This window comes from Perissodus microlepis, chromosome 6 (genome assembly GCF_051167445.1).
Source record: "Perissodus microlepis isolate ML-2025 ecotype Zambia chromosome 6, ASM5116744v1, whole genome shotgun sequence".
Classification (NCBI taxonomy): domain Eukaryota; kingdom Metazoa; phylum Chordata; class Actinopteri; order Cichliformes; family Cichlidae; genus Perissodus; species Perissodus microlepis.
Window position 1 is genome coordinate 36,456,410 of NC_140466.1, and position 20,570 is coordinate 36,476,979.

Genomic DNA, 20,570 nt, shown 5'->3' on the forward strand with positions numbered 1-20,570 from the left:
TTTTATCACTGCATTTAGTCACGATATCACATAACTTGTATATAGCCACTGTACTCTGCAATGGTGTGCGTTCACGTTTTCCCACTCGCTGTAATAAATTCTTGCCACGTACATCTTGCCTCTGAGTTGAATCTGTTTTGGGTCCAATCTACTCCATACAGCTCATGCTGTGACACGTCACATCAATAAGTTCATTTGATTCTGTTGTGACATTTCCAGATTCCTTCTTTCTGCATCTGAAATGAAAAAATTGACAGAATTGAATCATAAAACTACATGAGAGCAGTGATATGAGTGATATACTCAAGATGTCACGGTTCTGGGTCGGTTCGACACAGTATTTTGAGTTGTTATGTTTTGGGTTATTTTTGAATGATGGTTTGTTCTTTAAATTTCTCTGGTGCTTTGTCGGGTTTTATGATGAATCTGTTTCAGTTATTTTGGTGTGTTTGATTGTTTTCTTATTCTCTTGTAGTGCTTATGATGATGATGAATCTATGTTTTCACTTATTCTGGTTTAGGAAGTAGTTCTTAGGTTTTGTGTTCTCATGTTTATTGCCGGTTCAGTTCAGTGTCCCGTCTGTCTCTATGTCGTGTCTGCGTCTTTGTTTGTCTTATGTCTTATGTTAGTGTGTGCCGCTTTGCTCCCCTTGTCTCGTTAGCCCTGATCTCTCCCAGCTGTGTCTCCCTCCTGTTACCCATTCCCTGATTACCACCCTGTGTATATAAGCCCTGTGTTTTCCCGTGCTCAGTGTCGTGTTGTACCAACAGATCATGCCTGTATGTTTCCGGTTCTCAGTGTTCGTTGTTCTGTTCATGTTTTGTGCTTTGCCAGCAATAAAACTGTGGTTTTCTGTTGAAATTTGCCTTCACGAGTCCTGCGTTTGGATCCTCACCTCCGCCTGCCGCACACAGAGCACTGACACAAAACAAGCAGAACAATCTGCACCAAGACAACCAAAGTCAACTGGATACCATTCATCACCATTTCCAATTTCCCTAAAAATGAGACAAAAAATATTGGATGAGGAAAATATCAGTGTTCTCAACCCTTTGGTCAATCTTCATTCTCCTTGTACCAGGTGTAACTAGCTGCTGGGTAAACATCACTGCTACAGCTCAGTCACTGAACTGCCCTCAGCTATCTCACCACACAGGCTCAATGAGACCGATAGATGTCTTGGACCAAAAATAATAAGTGTTAAATAGCTCATATAAAGGCTGAATAATTGTCCAACTCTTCAAGCTTCAAGCTAATGTCTTCTGTACATTCAAGTTATTCATGGTAGAGTGTATGTACTTCACCCAGAAATAATCACCCAGAAATAATCATTGTCTTGCACTTTTGTACATTTAAAATTTCTATCTTTAAATTTGGGTAAATTATCAGCCTTTTTTAATAAGTCAAACATCCTTTTTTAAGCTTTTTTGTAGACATGGGTCAAAATTTGTCGTATTGTGTGTGAAACTGGTATACAGTGTACAGTACTATGCAACAATCTTGACTCACCATGTCTTCATCCCAGACTTTCTTGGCATTTTGTAAAGTGGTCTGGAGCAATAGTAGTTCCCCACCCCTTTCCCCGCCATCCACCTGCTGGCCTCCACCACTTGCTAATTTTACTGAATCTGTGAAAGCTCCACCATAGCCACTACCAAACAATTGAGTTATTTTTACACGTCTGCCAGCATCTGTCCAATCCGCCACCTTTCACTGTTTACACGGTTACAAAAAAAAGACAACAACAAAACATTGGCCCATTTAAAACGAAAAATTACCATCGGCCCACCGGGTAAATGCCCGGTATGCCCGATGGCCAGTCCAGCTATGATGGATGCTCCCTGATGCAGTGGTAGATTTCACATTGTTAAACAAAAAGAACAAGGAGAAGCGTTTTATCTTAAATTCACATACAGCACAGGAATATTTTAATCAGTATTATAGTTATGTCAAAATCTACACAGATGCATCAAAGAATACAGCCAACCAAAGTGGGATAGCATTTATAGTTCCTGAATTTAATATCAAGGTAGGGAAAAGGATCAATGACGATTTGAAATGGTTTCCATATTGTTAGCTATCCAGTGGATTGAGGAAACGAAACCACTAAGGTCTGTGATATGTTCAGACTCGAGCTCATCACTGGCCAGCCTGCAAGACAGTCACTCAGACTGCAGACCTGACATTATTCAGACTTGTTATGATGGGGCTTGTAGTCACAATCTCATGGGTACCAGCGCATCGTGGAGTTAAAGGAAATGAAATGGCAGATAGGACAGCAAAAGTCGCAACAAGGAGACCGATGGTAGATATGGTTATTAGTGTGAGTAGGACGGAGCTCAAGAGCAGAATACGATACAAAATGAAAGAAAGGTGGCAAAAGCAATGGGAGGAAGAGAGGAAAGGGCAGTGGTTGTACAAAATCCAAAGGAAAGTGGGGGGAATGAGAAGTACAGGACGAAATAGGAGAGAGGAGATTCACACACACTGGTTTAAATAGCACATTATTTTTAATAGGTAAACACTGTACATGGGAGTGTGACTGCAGTAGGGAACAGGAAACAACAGAACATGTTTTATTGCATTGTCAGAAGTATAATATTGAAAGGAGACAACTGATCAAAAAGCTGGACGATATGAAAGTGAAGTTTGACTTGATGGATTTATTTCGCGTGAGTTTTATAAGTGACAGTTATCAGGCTGTATTTCGGTTTTTAAGGCAGACCCATTTCTTCGGGGTTATTTTATTTTATTTTATTTTATTTTTGTCATTTCGGGCCTCACTCTACACCAGTTGGTGGCGGTAATGCACCATTTTGCTGTTTGCCAACCGCCAATAAACCCTATACAGAAGAAGAAGAACACTCGCGCTCTACCGGAACCTCACCACGTGACACAGGCGGAAGTAAACAAACAAAGGCATCATCACCGTCCCACGCGTGTGTGTCTGATCACAGAGACTGCTGTATTGAGTGTGTGAGCTGCCGCAGTAACAATGCCTTCAGTTCAGTATCTGAGAGAGTTTATCAACGAGCGACTAACTGCTGCTGCTGAACAAATATTCTTGGAGTTTGAAAAAACGATCGTCCAGTACGAGCAAGAGATCGACCGTCAGCGCAGACTGATGGATATCACCTGGAAACCCGAAATAAAGCTGCACAGGACAGGTGAGTGTCATTCTGATGAAGGATCCTAATCACAGCTCTGCGGCACATTTATTTTTGTGAAGGCTTTTTGGAGACGTAAGTAAGCAAAATGTATTTATATTCCACTTTTCACACGTTTTCAAACCCCCCGCCGTATTTCGCTACTCAGGTTAAATATGATATATAAGTCACTTAGATAACTTAAAAATTTTATTGTTTGGCTTTTTTCAGTATTTTATTTGTTCCTGAGTAAATCGGTTTGGCTGAGATCAAAGTTAGAGTTTTTACACAGCTGAATAAACGTCAAGCAGACAGCTGATTATCAGAAGTGTGAGATGCTCGAGAATATACTCCGGTATCCTGTTATATTTTAGATAGCAAGGAGCAGACGGCTTCGGTGGAGTTTATTAAACTCTGCAAATTTCATTAAAATTTAATAAACTATCATCTTGTCTTTATTGTTAGTTAGCACATACCTTAAACTTTTAAAGCTGTAAGCTAATGATAGTTATATAAGAGCAGATGCTGCTGGTGCAATAAGCTGTACGTTGTACGGCCAATGGATGCATGATCTGATTAGTCGACTAATCGCAAAAATAATCGGTGAGTAGTCCATATCAAATAATCGTTTGTTGCACCCCTAATTTATATGCCACATTTGACAGATAAAAATAAATAAAAAATTATATTGGGAACTACAGTGAACGACAGAGAAAAACTGCACTGTAGGCTCCACCGAGCGAGATACTTAGTGGTGAGATATGTCGAAGAAGGCCGGCTTCACCCCATTCTTGGATCGCAAGAAGTCACTCGGAGACAGTGAAGTCCAACTTCAAATCTGTATTCCGCAAAGTATCTCCATATGGAGGTCACCAATGCCACTAGTGATGTGTCGGTGGCGAACGAAACGGCTCTTAGAGCTGGATCTTTGAAGTGAACGACGTGTACAAGCTCCGAAGCGCCTACAAAATGCAACAGAAGTGCTCCAGGATGCTAGGCGCAGTGTTGAGCTTTTGTTACCTAGTGGCTACACAAGCCAAGAAGTACCAACGACCGGATTTGGTGTGTGGTAGTAACAGGCAAATGAACTTTTTTTTTAAATTATTTGAATATATATAAGTGCATGTGTATAAATACAAAACAATACACATATGCTTTCAACTGTGTAATTTAAGTGATCTAGGTAGCTCTGTTTTGGAAGTTCAGTTAACGCTAGAAATGTGTTTTGGAGTTTGTACGTGCTTTTTGGAGTTTGTACGTGCCTAGTCTCTAGGGGCCAGCATATATATATTTATATATAAACATATATAAATAAAACCACTGTTTGTTTGTTTTTGTTTTTTTTACATTAGTAGTTCCTTTTGTGCATAACTTTATATTGTTGTTAATAATAAAGCAACAAAACAACCTGAAGAGCCGGTTGGGAGCCGAAAGAGCCGGTTCTCTAAAAAGAGCCGGAAATCCCATCACTAGCCTTCAATTCCAGCATTGCAGTTAAGCCAGCCTCCACTTTGTTTTACGTTCCCTGTGTATTCTGAGCACTATGGCAAAAGACGTGGAAACTTGATTTCAAAATAAAAGCTCCTGAAGCATGATTTCAAAATGAAGGCCAACTTCCAGTAAATTAAGAGCACATTCACAAATATCAATTAGTCTTGTTTGCACACTCTAATGTTGGATACAAATGACATACCGTAGTATTCTAGTAGCAACATGTCAATATTAAAGCCATCTCCTTTTGGATTTCTAAGTAAAAACCCTCTGAATGTTTATTTTTGAACTACTCTTTTAATTAATTCAGAATGGGAAAACTCAAGTTTCCAGACTAGTTGCAGTCTATATTGACAGTATACAACCCCATAGTGATACCATGTCAATATCAATCATTCTTATTTAGCCTTTCAAAATAATAGCCCTTTCAAACTGACCATATATCAGTGTGCGTTTTCAATGACTTTAGAAAAATGGAAAATTACAGTTTCCACAGAATAATTACTGTCCATATTGACAGTATTCCATCCTACAGAGATACCGTGTTAATCTCAAGTCATTCTGATTTTGCCTTTGAAAAATAATAGCCCTTTCAAATTGCCCATACGGGAAATAATCTTTCAATGAATTCTGATTTCTCTAAAAAGAAAAATTCTTGTTTCCATTGCATAATTAAAAAGCCTTTTCTAATTGCCCATATCTGACTTACTCTTGGAACGATTTCGAAATGTTTTAAAATGGAAAATTCCTGTTTCCACAGGGTAATTCCACTTTAGATCAACAGTATACAACCCCACAGTGATACCATATCAATATCAAGTCAAGTAAAGTGGAAGTATCCTGTGGAAACAGGCATTTTCCATTTTAGAGCATTATGAAATCGTTCCAATAGTAAGTCAGATATGGGCAATTTGAAAAGGCTTTTATTTTGGAAAGCAAAATCAGCCTGACTTGAAATTAATATGGTATCACTGTGGGGTTGTATACTGTTGACCTAAGGTGAAATTATCCTGTGGAAACAGGATTTTTTTCTGTTTAGAGCATTTTGAAATTGTTACAAAAGTAAGTCATATGTGGGCAATTTCAATGGGCCATTACTTTGGAAAGTAAAATCAGACTGACTTGATATTGACATGGTATCACTTTGGGGCTGTATACTGTAAATACAGAGTGAAATTATCCTGTGGAAACAAGAATTTTCCATTTTAGAACATTTTGAAATCGTTAGAAGATTAAGTCAAATATGGGCAATTTCAACAGGCCATTAATTTGAAAGGCAAAATCAGGCTGACTTGATATTGACATGGTATTACTGTGAAAAACACTGTGGTTGAATAGTGTTGATATAAACTGCAACTAGTCTTTGGAAATACGACTTTTGCTTTTTTCTTTTTTTTTTAATTCTTTATTTCTAAAATATTACTTCACGAAGGTGATACGACTTTTTCTTTTAAGAGCATTATGAAGTCATTGAAAGAGTACTTCAAAAATGAAAATTCACAGGGTTTTTACTTTGAAATCCAAAATAAGATGGCCTTGATATTGACAGGGCGGTATTAGAGTACAAGGTTGTGTCATGTAGATCTAACATTAGAGTTTGTAAACAAGCTAGGGCTGGGCGATATGGCCTAAAATCCATATCGCGGTATAATTTGAAGCACGTGCGGTAACGATATATATCGCAATATATTCTTTTCTTCTGTATAACGTATTTTTAACACTATAAGGCACACTTAAAATCCTTTAATTTTCTCAAAAATTGAGAGAGTGCCTTATGTACGAATTCTGGTTGTGCTTACTGACCTCGAACCGATTTTTGGCGTGCAGAAATCTGTTAAAAAATGTTTTAGTACAACTTTGGTAAGCTGCACTGCTTAATGGATTGTCAGAGCATTACGGCTGCCGTAGTGAGGAGCTTCGCGGAGTAATCTGGGTCCAAAACTCCGTCGGCTTCAGGTCCCAAAGTCAAAGAACACTGAGAGTTAAAAACGGTCTAAATTCTTTCATCTTTAATAAAATCATCAGCGTTGCTGCTTTACCAGGTGTAACAATTAAGTTTAACATCCAGGCATCCATGAAAACAGAATTTATTAAATTTAACGGAGTTAGAAGTTAACAGGAACTTAGCTCGCTAGTTTCCACCTAAACATTTCATACCATGTTCTGACTGAGAGATTTTTGAAACTAATTAAAACGTACAGCTCTGCTACCACTTCCAACATAAATGAAGACAGAAAACTAAACAGCAGTGGCGTTTGCAGGGTTACTGATTTTGGACTACCTGGTATATAATGTTGTGCTACGTGATTGCTAGCGACACAGCTATGTTAGCATAACATTAGCACAGTGAAGCTGGAGGATGAACGCCAAACGTTTTTTCCACTCGATAAAAGTTAACGTGAGGGATTCTGGTGGTCAGGGACAAATGCAATCGCATAGCAGGATGCTATACACGGGGCAAACTTCAGTCAGGAGAACAACTGAGATTTTTCATCCACAATACGAGGTTAGTTATTAATATACTGCAACAACATGGGAATAGAGCAGCTGCGAGAGAATTCAACATTAATGAATCAGTGTTACGGAAGTTGTTTTGATGGCCACTGTAGTGCCTATATTAATTTCTTAAAGTTCTCTAATTCTCTTATATTTAAAATAACCACACTTTGGACGGACAAGCAACTGTTTTTACTCGTCGGTTTGTTAGCAACAATGACAGTACAACCATCGTGTGGCTCTGCCGTCCACTTGTTTATTTTCTACATAAACCAGGGGTGTCCACAGTTGGCCCACGGTCCATTTTTAATTGGCCCGCAAGTAATTTTATAAATAGAATAGAATATGGCCCGCACTCCAACTTTTGCTTGAGTGTATTGCACTTCTTAGTTTTAACACCAGGGGGAGCTGCTGTTGATCAAGGCAGTTGCTCCACCAAAAAGGACAATCACAGAAGAAATTTACCCCAAGTTACTAAACATGGCAGAACCAAAGAAGCGAAAGGTAGAAAATGAGTGCAGAAAATTTCAGACACGGTGGGAGAGTGAATATTTCTTCAAAGAATTCAAGGGGACGTGTGTCTGTTTGATCTGCACTGAAACTGTGGCAATTATGAAAGAGTATAATGTACCACGTCATTATGAAACCAAACATCAGGCCTATGCATCCTACACTGGTGCTGAGCGAGAGCAGAAATTAAAGAAAAGGGTAGCTCTCCTGCGGGGTCAGCAACAGTATTTTTTTTGTGCTCAAAAGGTCCAGGAAAAGGCTCCAATAGCCAGCTATGAGGTTGCCCAACTCATCGCAAGACATGGCAAGCCTTTTTCAGATGGAGACCTCATAAAACACGGCCTTGTTAAAGTCACCAAAATAATGTGCCCGGAAAAAGTGCAGGACTTCAACAACGTCAGCATGTCCAGAGATACAGTTGTGCGACGCATTGAAGACTCGTCAGCCAACATTAAACTGCAACTGTCTGATAAAGCTGTGCTTTTGATTTTTATTCTATCGCATGCGATGAGAGCACCAATGCCACAGACACCGCACAGCTGCTAATTTTTTTGCGGGGAGTGGACGAGAGCACGAGCGCTTTAGGTGAGTAAAAAATATATTCCACAGTACCCGTGTGTTAATGTGCAGGTACACATGCTTCAAATATCAATAATGCGCATCAATTATGTCACTACCCTGCTTTTGCGCACCACTTTCTTATATGCGTTTTTCTTGTTAACACACAGAGTACACACCCCTGTGCACAGCGCACGCACACGTAGTCAGCTGATTTCATCTGATGCAGATTTGCTCCTTGATCAAGTGACATTTGTCCGGATTTCTGGCACGAGTGGCGATCAGCACCGCAGCTGGATGGCCCGATTTACATACCCAGCGCAGCTGATACTCACCAGAATAATTTACTAAAATTATATGCACTCCTGTTATTAAGTCCAGTTCAGTCTGTTAATGTTGATAATCATTTCAAACGGACGTTAATAGATGTTTTGCTAAGCCTAATAACTTAAATAACAAACTTGAAATTTACCCGTCCCATTTTCGCTTTTATTGTTTTTTCTCTGTACTGTAAATCTTCTGTCTAAGAAGAAATCTGAGGCTGCTGTTCTGAGAATGAGCTACCAAAGCTTTTTCTGAATAAATCAATAAAGATCCATTTATGGAAAGCTGTGATGAAGGCAGTTTTGTCTTTAATTATATTCAACAATATAACACACATTTGACCACTTTTAAGTGATTTTTCTAACTTTAATACAGTAAAGTTAAGGTTATATACCTAATTTCTAGTAAGTGGCCCAGCCCCTCCCATATTTTTATGTATGTGGCCCTCAGTGAAAAAAGTTTGGACACCCCTGACATAAACCTTTCAAAATAAAGCTGAAGATCCTGTTGAGATTTTTCAAAATAAACTGAAATGATGACAAAATACATTATTTTCAAACATAACAATTCAGAATATGCATCAAACAAATTACTTCATGTTTTTATTTGAGGTAACTTTAAATGGTGCTTACAGTCACCACGTGGTTGAAGGGACAGAGAATCCCAGCATGACCAGTGAAGATGAGGCAGAACCAGGTAGCTCAAACAGAAGGATCAGTCTAAACAAATCCAGGACCTTATTCCTAAACGAGGGGCTGCCTCTGTAGCAGGGACATGGTTTGGTTATGAAAAGTCTGACATGGACCTGAAAACTGTACTATGCAAATTATGGTGCAAACTGGTCCAGACCACAGACTCAAACATGACAAACCTCTTCTACCACCTACGCAAGAGTCATGTGACAGAGTATGGAGAGAGTTTATGGATGAGAAGCAAAAAAGAGGTGTTTTACATCGAGGTATGAGATTTTGGTCATATCGCACATCCCTAGTTTAATGTCTCAATGCACTCTGAAATGAAGGCAGAGCACAAATAAGCACTTGGAGTTAAAAAAGAAATCATGAATCAATTAATAGACCAAAATGTATTCTAAGATTTTGACTCATCAAAGTTGCCCCCTTTGGCAGCTATAGCAGCTGAACACAGCCGTGACATTCTTTCTCCAATAGAAATCAAATATTCTTCCATATCTGTTGCTGAAGTTCCCATAAATGTGGACCTTGTAGTTGCTTTGCTTTCACTCTTCTGTCCAGTTCATCCCCAACCAGCTCGGTGGGGTTTAAGTCTGGAGACTGTGCTGAGCACTCCGTGTTTTCAAGCTTACCATCTTGTTCTTTTTTTTCTGAGGTAGTTCTGGCACACCCTGGACTTGTGTTTTGGCTCATTATCTTGCTGACCAACTAGGTGCATACCAGAAGGTACCGCATGGTGCTGCAGAATGCTGTGGTAGCTGTTTTGGTTCAGGAAGCCTCTCACTCTGTACAAGTCACTGACCCTGGATCCAGCAAACAGCCCCAGACCATCACACTTCCTCCTCCATGTTTGAGGGTTGATGCCACACACTGTGAACCATCCTTTCCTCTCATCAACGGCCCACAAAGATCCTGCATGATGATCAGAAAATTTCAAGCTGTGCTTGAATCTGTTGCCCTGTGAGCCGTAATTCACGCAAGCTGTTAACTCTCAGAAACTTGTCCTCTGATTCAGTCGTGTCTTTGGGTCTGCCAGACCTCTTCCTGTCAGAGTTTGTTTCTTTTGATGTTGAAGGAAACTGTACTCACTGACACCTGTTAAGAGTTCAAATATTGAGGGTGAGCACAAAACAATAATGGTCCAGAAGAGCTTCGGTCAAACAATGATTTTAATGAACACACGCGTGGGGAGATGAACACTGCCCACAGACAGCATCGATCTCTGCCCAATGATACACAAGCAGTTGTTTTATACCATCAGGGTTTACTTTTATGATGCCCCCTCATGCGTCAAGCAGATACAATACATGCATGAGTTTCAAAACCACAAATGTTCTGTTGACGACTTTTGACACATTGAAAAGGACATCTTCTCCGTCTCGAGGCCAGGTGCTTCCTATTAATCTTCTAACTCTCGCTTATCTCCTGGAACAAACTGTCCCTTAGGCAGACACAGTTTTGCAGTCACCACCTTTTGCAAACTATTATTTGAATTCTTACCTAAATATGAGTCTAACTACTGTGTGTGTGTGTGTGTGTGTGTGTGTGTGTGTGTGTGTGTGTGTGTGTGTGTGTCGACCTCCAACGCACTCAGCCTCGCCCCGCCGTTGATGCTTCTAACCTTTTACCAGACAGAAGCTCTCTGTGATAGGTGTAATAATCTTAACTAAGAACACGTGTTAATCTATTGAATAAATGCTTTGATGAAATGATAATTAATGTAATGGTAATGATGATGGTTATGAATAGTAGCAGTAAAATATTTCCCTGATCTCCACACACCTTAACTTTTTTTGCAGTGTAGGAGAGACCTACATTTTTCAGTTATATGATGTTCTGTCTATCTTCCATTCTTAATTGCCTTTTTCTTGCCAACACACTACTTTCTGCAGTACAATACTGTTCAACTGATGCTCCAGAGGGTATGTAACCACAGTGTGTTCCAACACTGGTTTTATGCAGACAGAGGGGGCTGTAAGTAATCCAGAAAAGTGGGAACCCCTATAGCACATGTGTGAAAGTCAAGGCCCGCGGGCCACATCTGGCCCGGCGTACATTTATATCCAGCCCGCGAGATCATTTTATATAGATGTACTATTATTGTTATGCATGGCCCGGCGATATGAGGCGCTAATAATATACAAACTACAGGTCCCATAATGCAGCGCTGCAGCCTCCTTGCTGAACGCTAGGCTAACTGGGAACATTCCCGCGTTAATCAAGTCAAACTTCTGTTATTGCGAAGCTAGCCGCTCACAATGGTGGAGAGAAAAGTTGATTCTGAAAGCAGAGCCTTTCAGCACCAGTGGGTGACTGAATATATGTTTACAGACATTGCTGTAAACATATAGTTAGTCTGTCTGTTAGTCTATCTGGTTATTGATCCCACTGCTCTTGCACATGTGCTACAATCAGCTGATTTTAGTTTGCCATATGCCATTACATTTATTTTCATTTCACAAAAGGAGGAGACCATGATGGTAAAGTAGAAACTGCATCCAGGACAAAACAGCTGCTAACACAACTATGGCTCTGTGCAAGCACCTGTGCAGACAGCATGCTAACGCTAAGCTTGCCAAGAGCCATAGATATCAAGCATAATTTAATTTTTTTTTTTTGTGTTGTCTATTTGGTCAGTATGATTTTTTTTCTCTATTATCACTTCACTTTTCTTTTAATTGTCTCCTTTTTCCCCTCCAGACGTCCCACAGCAGCATGTCTGTAAGGAGGAGGAAGTTGTCCCTGACCAGCAGCTGTGGAACCAGGAGATGAGCTCCAATCTGGACCAGGGGGAACCAGAACCTCCAAAGATTAAAGAGGAACAGGAGCTACTCTGTAGCAGTCAGGAGGGAGAGCAGCTGGTACTGAAGGAGGAGATTCATGCCTTTATGGTGACTGCTGCTGAGGAAAAAGACCACAGTGAACCAGAACCAAAAAGAGACCATCTCAACTGTGTCAGCTCTGATGTAGCTGTGAGAGAATATCAGGGAGCAGGGAAGAAAGAAGCTCACAATAATGTAGAATACCAACCTACACCAGACAGTCACTGTAAGTCTGACAAAACTAAAAAGTCTTTAAAATGTGATGTTTGTGGAGAAGTCTACAAATATAATTATGAAATGGATATGCATTATAGAATCCATACAGGGGGGAAGCCGTTTTCCTGTAAAACATGTGGGAAAAAGTTTGTACATAGGAATTCTGTAGTGAAGCACATGAGAATCCACACAGGAGAGAAACTATATCATTGTAAAATATGTGGGAAAAAGTTTGTACATCGTTCTCTAGAGAAGCACATGAGAATGCACACAGGTGAGAAACCATATCATTGTAAAACATGTGGGAAAACGTTCAGCCGTAAAAGTAATTTAACAGAGCACATGAAAATCCACACAGGTGAGAAACCATATCATTGTAAAACTTGTGGGAAGGCATTCAGACGTGGTACTCATTTGTTTCGCCACATAAAAATACACATATAGAGGTGTACTCTTTTAACAAGATTAACAGTTTAGCAAGCTGTGTAGAGCGCAAAGTTAAACAAGTCAGCGTGGTAACTAATGATAAACACAGCATGGTAGGAAGGAGGTTATGGTTAGTTTCATTTTAAAAGCAGGTGGCACATTTTTCTAGTAAGCACTCTCTGCTTACGACCAAAGTTTTAGGAGTGACGGCGGTGAGAGAGAGAGAGAGTTTTGAGATGTGAGAGATTTGTGACACTAGCGTGCATGGAGTGTGTAGTTAGTGTGTTGTGTAGCTATTGGTTTTGTTTTGTGTGTCAGAACAATGATGCCGAATGTCACAGTTGCTGCCATAAAGCCACCAAAGGCAGATTACAGAGTAAACGCTGTCTCCAGGTGGAAAACAGGAGGAGTGATACACCACTGGTCTGCAGGTATCAGGCCTGTGATGTTCTCCTCTGTCTTACAGTGGAGAGAAATAATTTTTTGGAGTGGCACAAATAATTTGTGTGGCATCTTATTTGATGCAGAATCGGAGTGTTCTGTAAATAGTTTAAAGTCTTTCCTGCATTTTTAGGTAAATAGTTGCATGTAACTTTTTTATTTCCAAAACTCATGCATAGGTTTATTAAATTTACAATTTCTATTTGCATTTCATGTTATGAAAATGATTTGTGAAACATGTTTTTTTGTTGTTGTTACAGTAAAAAAATATATCTGATTTCATGTTGTTGTTCTTTTTTTTTTTTAATCGATTGTACTAATGAAAACATAACTGTAAATTCAGATGTGAGGTTGTGCTGAAAAGAATGATACCAAACAAGGCAAGTAGACATGTAGAGGTCAAATCAACCCTGGACCTCAGAGGGTTAAACTTTTTTTTCCTAAAGTAACACAATAGTTACTTTTCCTCGTGGCTCAAAGAGTTGGTAGTTCGTCTTGTAACCGGAAGGTTGCCGGTTCGAGCCCTGGCTCGGACAGTATCGGTCGTTGTGTCCTTGGGCAAGACACTTCACCTACCGCCTACTGGTGATGGCCAGAGGGGCCGATGGTGCGATGTGGCAGCCTCGCTTCTGTCAGTCTGCCCCAGGGCAGCTGTGGCTACAACTGTAGCTTGCCTCCACCAGTGTGTGAATATGAGAGTGAATGAATAGTGGAATTGTTCAGTGCTTTGAGGGCCCCGAAAAGCGCTATATAAATGCAATCCATTATTATTATTTAATTACTTTTATAATATTGTAACTAAGTTAATAACTGAGTATAGCTAACTGATATTAGCTATTCTCAGTTCACGCAGAAGATTTTGTTCAGTGATGAGGCAAACTTTTATGTGAATGGTGAAGTTAACAAACAAAACCACCGCTACTGGTCTGACACTAACCCACATTGGAGGGATCCCTCCAAGACTGTTGGAACAACAAAAGTGATGGTTTGGTGTGGTATATGTGGTACAACGATAGTGGGTCCATTCTTCATCAATGGAAACCTCAAGGCCACTGGATATTTGAAATTGCTACATGATGATGTGTTTCCCTCTTTATGCACTGAAGCTGGCACGTTCCCTGAGTTTGTCCAGCAAGATGGTGCACCACCACATTATGTGTGCCAGGTCCGAGCATTCCTAGATGAACAGTTTCCTGGAAAGTGGATTGGTCGTCGTGGGCCAGTTGAATGGCCCCCAAGGTCTCCCGATCTGACCCCCTTAGACTTTTATCTTTGGGGTCATCTGAAGGCAATTGTCTATGGTGTGAAGATACGAGATGTGCAGCACCTGAAACTAGGGATACTGGATGCCTGTGCTGGCATTTCTCCTGCGGTGTTGCTATCAGTGTGTGAAGAGTGGGAGAAGAGGGTTGCATTGACAATCCAACACAATGGGCAGCACATTGAACACATTTTATAAGTGGTCAGAAACTTGTAAGTAACTCATGAAAGAATAAAGTTACATTGAAACCAAGCACACCATTGTTTTTTTTGTGACATTACCAATAAGTTTGATGTGTCACATGGCCCTATTCCTATTGAAAAAACAAAAGTTGTATCCAAGATGGCTGACTTCTAAATGGCCACCATGGTCACCACCCATCTTGAGGAGTTTTCCCCCTCACATATACTAATGTGCCACAAACAGGACTTTAATATCACCAATCATTCCCATGTTATTACAGTGTATCCATATAAATGGCCCACCCTGTACATAAAGTTTGTCTTTTGCTCAAATTTTTTTTTTTTTTTATAAAAACATGATTATTGAACAATGAACAAAATGAGATTAAATATTTTATTCGAGCAATCAGACAGGCACCAACAGAGCCCTGTGAATATAACGCAAGATGCGCAACTTTAAAAAGGTTTTGATCACAAATCACGCATTTGAATCAGCAGGTAGAGAACCTTACTTTTTTCTACCACTGTCTGTGGCTGATATTGACACCCCCTCCATCACCGGTTATCAGTGACGGTCTGCTCTCTCGTGAACTAGCAAAAGTGCCAAATACAGTACGAGCACGCCTGAGGGGGTGATTGGGGGGCGAAAACAGTCCCATTATATCACTACTATCCATCCATCAATCAATCCGTGTGTAGTGAAGTCGATTTTGGTAGGCTTTTACATGATGTCCGCAAATGCAGCACTAACATCCACACCTTCCCAGCTGATAATTAGAGGCCTTATCAGAAACAGTAGTGCTTCTCTACCACACGAAGGCACTTGGCATTCTTTTCCCATCAAAGGTGGCCGATAGCGTTAGGCAACTAAGCACCGCAGAGTAGTTTGATTTCTTCAGAAAAGCCGCTCATTTTAGTATTGCCCCTTAGACAGTGGATTGTGCAACACTGCTGCTGTGTTGTTGTAGCCTTGTCATTTTACACTAGTCTATGGACTGGCCTTGACTGACTCCTGGTTTTATGGTCTTTTACTCCAAATTGTTTGATATATTTTAATCATGCTTTTATAAGGAACTACCTTAGGGTGTATTTGTCACATTTATATCTCTTTTACTGATTTGTTTCATGTTTTATATGTTTGTTGCTTTGGTGGAGGTGCGGCTGCTCGTTGTGGGACTAGGCACGTGAGGTGGAATCGACCCCCCCAGATTCATGAGAGTGTACACACCGGGAATAGGTAGATTGCAGTGTTAGTGACAGTGAGGTTTGCAGTGGAATTAGGTGGCACCCTTGGGTTGCCTCCTCAAGTGGCCGGTCGCCACCATTTTGTTTAGTTATTATATCGAGCTCTTATTGAGTAGCGTCGTGGCAGCGAGCCTTGTCATTTTAATCATTGTTTGTTAATAAAGTGTTTTAATTAACTGTCTTGCCGTCTCAGCCCTGCTACCTTAAGAACTTCTCTGCTTTTAGTAGTATTCTTAATAAGTTTTGAGTTGTAAAACTGATCTGCCTCACCTCTGCTGTTAATAACGAGCCTGTGGGCTTTGGTAGCTAGTGTAAAATCCACATTGGCCATAGAAATCTTTCCTGGGGTGTAACTCCCCCCCCAGGTGGCGTTGTCAACATCCCTTAGTCACCTTCACTGGTTATCCTCCTTCGCGCCACCACACATGCATCCATTAATCCATCAATACAGCATACATCTGTTAAATCTACTAAATCACCATTGTCATAATGAACCCTTTGGAAGACCCTCTGGATCCTGCGTTTAAATGAGCACACCACATCAGATGTTCTGTGAGCCACTGAAACCAACTTCAGTGTAGTGTTTTCAGTAGCCTTCAGTTTTCAGGTTCGTTTCTGTGGATCCACCTCCCAGTTTTTCAGATTAGTCTTACAGTGTGGGCTGGATTAGCTGACCCTGAATCCTCTCTTAGTTGCACTGCAATTGGCCAAGAGTGCTGGAGGCTTCCCATGATGCACAGACTATTTCGTCTTTACTCACCTCGTTTCATCTGCTGCACCCGGTTGGGATGAGAGAAGGAAGACAGTGAGGAAAGCTGGGCATCACTGGTCAAGAACGGCTCCAGAATCTAATTGCCACCTCCATTCCTGAAAGTTAGAGCTTTTAGCAATGAGGGCGGCGCTTTATTATGCCCTCTACTGTTTATACAGTGAATAATTTATTAATCCTGTGCATTCTAGTCAAAAGCACGTAAGTGAGACAATCACACGATGGGGTGAGCAACAAGTGTCCAGAGCGCAGCGATGAAGACAGTGGAAGAAGTTTGAAGGAAGAGGAAATGCTGTCTCACCTGTTTGGTAATTGCTTTGTAAACTGCTGTTCACAAACGCTGTCCATCTAATCTGACTGAGCTGGAGCTGTTTTGCAAAGAAGAATGGGCAAGAATTTCTCTAGATGTGCAAAGCTAGTAGAGACATACCCTGGCAGCTGTAATTGCAGCAAAAGGTGGTTCTATAAAGTATTGACTCAGGGGGCTGAATAATTACGCACACTCCACTTTGCAGTTATTTATTAGTAAAAAATGTTTGGAATCATGTATGATTTTCGTTCCACTTCTCACATGTACACCACTTTGTGTTGGTTTTCACACGGAATTCCAATAAAATTGATTCATGTTTGTGGCTGTAATGTGACAAAATGATGAAAAGTTCAAGGGGGCCGAATACTTTTGCAAGCCACTGTAGGTAAACTGAGACATATGTGAAGCATACAGTGGGTCTGTGTAATGGCTTATTGGGTAGAAACGGGGTCTAAACCAGGGGTGTTTTATACAATTATATCTGGCCCACAAGGTAATTTCATATCTCAATTATTAATGTCTCATCGTATGTGGGAGCCGAATCTTCAGCCCTGCTGAGAAACAGTGTTGGGGAGTAACAGAATACGTGTACTCGCGTTACGTATTTAAAATAGAAAATGTGAGTATTCCGTTGTTTGTAGACATGGGTCAAAATTTGTCATATTGTGTGTGAAACTGGTATACAGTGTACAGTACTATGCAACAATCTTGACCCTTCATGTCTTCATCCCAGACTTTCTTGGCATTTTGTAAAGTGGTCTGGAGCAATAGTAGTTCCCCAGGCTTTCCTGTCTGTGTGTGTGTGTGTGTGTGTGTGTGTGTGTGTGTGTGTGTGTGTGTGTGCCATTTAACACTGACTTTTGACTCATTCAAGCATAAAAAAGTCCTCTAGCTCAAAATATGAACCAGTGTTTCGTCTGCATATAACGAAAAACTTAATTCAATTCAATTTTATTTATATAGTGCCAAATCACAACAAAAGTCGCCTCAAGGCGCTTCATAGATACAGAGAAAAACCCAACAATCATATGACCCCCTATGAGCAAGCACTTTGGCGACAGTGGGAAGGAAAAACTCCCTTTTAACAGGAAGAAACCTCCGGCAGAACCAGGCTCAGGGAGGGGCGGCCATCTGCTGCGACCGGTTGGGGTGAGAGAAGGAAGTCAGGATAAAGACATGCTGTGGAAGAGAGACAGAGGTTAATAACAGATATGATTCAATGCAGAGAGGTCTATTAATACATAGTGAGTGAGAAAGGTGACTGGAAAGGAAAAACTCAATGCATCATGGGAATCTCCGGCAGCCTACGTCTATTGCAGCATAACTAAGGGAGGATTCAGGGTCACCTGGTCCAGCCCTAACTATATGCTTTAGCAAAAAGGAAAGTTTTTAACTTAATCTTAGAAGTAGAGATAGTGTCTGTCTCCCGAATCCAAACTGGAAGCTGGTTCCACAGAAGAGGGGCCTGAAAACTGAAGGCTCTGCCTCCCATTCTACTTTTAAATACTCTAGGAACAACAGGTAGGCCTGCAGAGCGAGAGCGAAGTGCTCTAATAGGGTGATATGGTACTACAAGGTCATTAAGATAAGATGGGGCCTGATTATTTAAGACCTTGTATGTGAGGAGCAGGATTTTGAATTCAATTCTGGATTTAACAGGAAGCCAATGAAGGGAAGCCAAAACAGGAGAAATATGCTCTCTCTTTCTAGTCCCTGTCAAGACACTTGCTGCAGCATTTTGGATTAGCTGAAGGCTTTTCAGCGAGTTTTTTGGACATCCTGATAATAATGAATTGCAGTAGTCCAGCCTGGAAGTAATAAATGCATGAACTAGTTTTTCAGCGTCACTCTGAGACAGGATATTTCTAACTTTAGAGATGTTGCACAAATGGAAGAAAGCAGTCTTACATATTTGTTTAATATGTGCGTTGAAGGACATATCCTGGTCAAAAATGACTCCAAGGTTCCTCACAGCATTACTGGAAGCCAAGGTAATGCCATCCAGAGTAAGAATCTGGTTAGATACCATATTTCTAAGATTTTCAGGGCCAAGTACAATAACCTCAGTTTTATCTGAATTAAGAAGCAGAAAGTTAGCGGCCATCCAGGTCTCTATGTCTTTAAGACATTGCTGCAGTTTAACTAATTGGTGTGTGTTATCTGGCTTCATAGACAGATAGAGCTGGGTGTCATCTGCATAGCAGTGAAAATGTATGCTATGTCTTCTAATGATGCTGCCTAGGGGAGGCATGTATAGTGTAAACAGAATTGGTCCTAGCACTGAACCCTGTGGAACTCCATAATTAACCTCAGTGTGTGAAGAGGACTCTCCATTTACATGTACAAATTTGAGTCTGTTAGAGAGATATGATACAAACCACTGCAGTGCAGTACCTGTAATACCTACAGCATGTTCTAATCGCTCTAATAGGATATTATGGTCGACAGTATCGAACGCTGCACTAAGGTCTAGCAGGACAAGCACAGAGATGAGTCCACTGTCAGAGGCCATAAGAAGATCATTTGTAACCTTCACTAAAGCTGTTTCTGTGCTGTGATGAGCTCTGAAACCTGACTGAAACTCTTCAAATAAGCCATTCCTCTGCAGATGATCAGTTAGCTGTTTGACAACTACTCTTTCAAGGATTTTTGATATGAAAGGAAGGTTGGAGATTGGCCTATAATTAGCTAAGACTGCTGGGTCTAGAGATGGCTTTTTGAGTAAAGGTTTAACTACAGCCACCTTGAAGGCCTGTGGTACATAGCCGATTATTAGAGATAGGTTGATCATATTTAAGATCGAAGAATTAATTAATGAGCAGTTTTGTAGGAATGGGGTCTAAAAGACACGTTGATGGTTTGGAGGAAGTAATTATTGAAGTTAACTCAGAAAGATCAATTGGAGAAAAAGAGTCTAACTTAACATCAATGGTACTAAGAGTAGCTGTAGATAATATTACATCTGTGGGATGATTATTGGTAATTTTTTCTCTAATGATAAAAATTTTATTTGTGAAGAAGTTCATGAAGTCATTACTAGTTAACGTTAAAGGGATGGTTGGCTCAACAGAGCTCTGACTCTTTGTCAGCCTGGCTACAGTGCTGAAGAGAAACCTGGGGTTGTTCTTATTTTCTTCAATCAGTGATGAATAGTAAGATGTTCTGGCTTTGCGGAGGGCTTTCTTATAAAGCAACAAACTATTTCTCCAGGCTAAATGATGATCCTCTAAATTTGTGACACGCCATTTCCTCTCCAGCTTACGAGTCATCTGCTTTAGGGTACGTGTTTGAGAATTATACCACGGAGTCAGGTACTTCTGATTTGAGACCTTAGTTTTCACAGGAGCTACAGTATCCAGAGTCGTAGGTAGTGAGGAGGCAAAATTATTAACAAGATGATCGACCTCTGTTGGAGTAGCGTTCAGATAGCTGCTCTGCCCTATGTTGGTACAGGGCATTGAAGATGATAACAGTGGGTGGATTATATTCTTAAACTTAGTTACAGCGCTTTCAGAAAGACATCTACTTTGATAAAGTCTACTCTCCACTGCTGTGTAATCAATTATTGTAAATGTAAATGTTATCAGGAAATGATCAGACAGGAGAGGGTTTTCAGGAAACACTGTTAAATGTTCAGTTTCTATGCCATATGTTAAAACAAGATCTAGAGTGTGATTAAA

The 20,570-nt window shown here is 40.4% G+C and overlaps 1 protein-coding gene across 2 annotated transcripts in view; it reads left to right on the forward strand.

The window, feature by feature from the left end:
* Nucleotides 1–2,888: 2,888 nt before the first annotated feature.
* The window catches only part of LOC146386114 (uncharacterized), a 40,840-nt gene continuing 23,158 nt past the window's right edge, over nt 2,889–20,570 (forward strand). The window contains exons 1-2 of one of the 2 annotated variants that reach the window (XM_084932155.1): nt 2,889–3,168; nt 11,919–12,266. In XM_084932155.1, coding sequence (XP_084788281.1) covers nt 2,997–3,168; nt 11,919–12,266 — 520 coding nt within the window. In that variant the 5' untranslated portion in view covers nt 2,889–2,996. Of the gene's footprint in view, nt 3,169–11,918; nt 15,991–20,570 lie in introns of those variants that run through there. The other variant, XM_084932154.1, reaches the window with a different exon arrangement.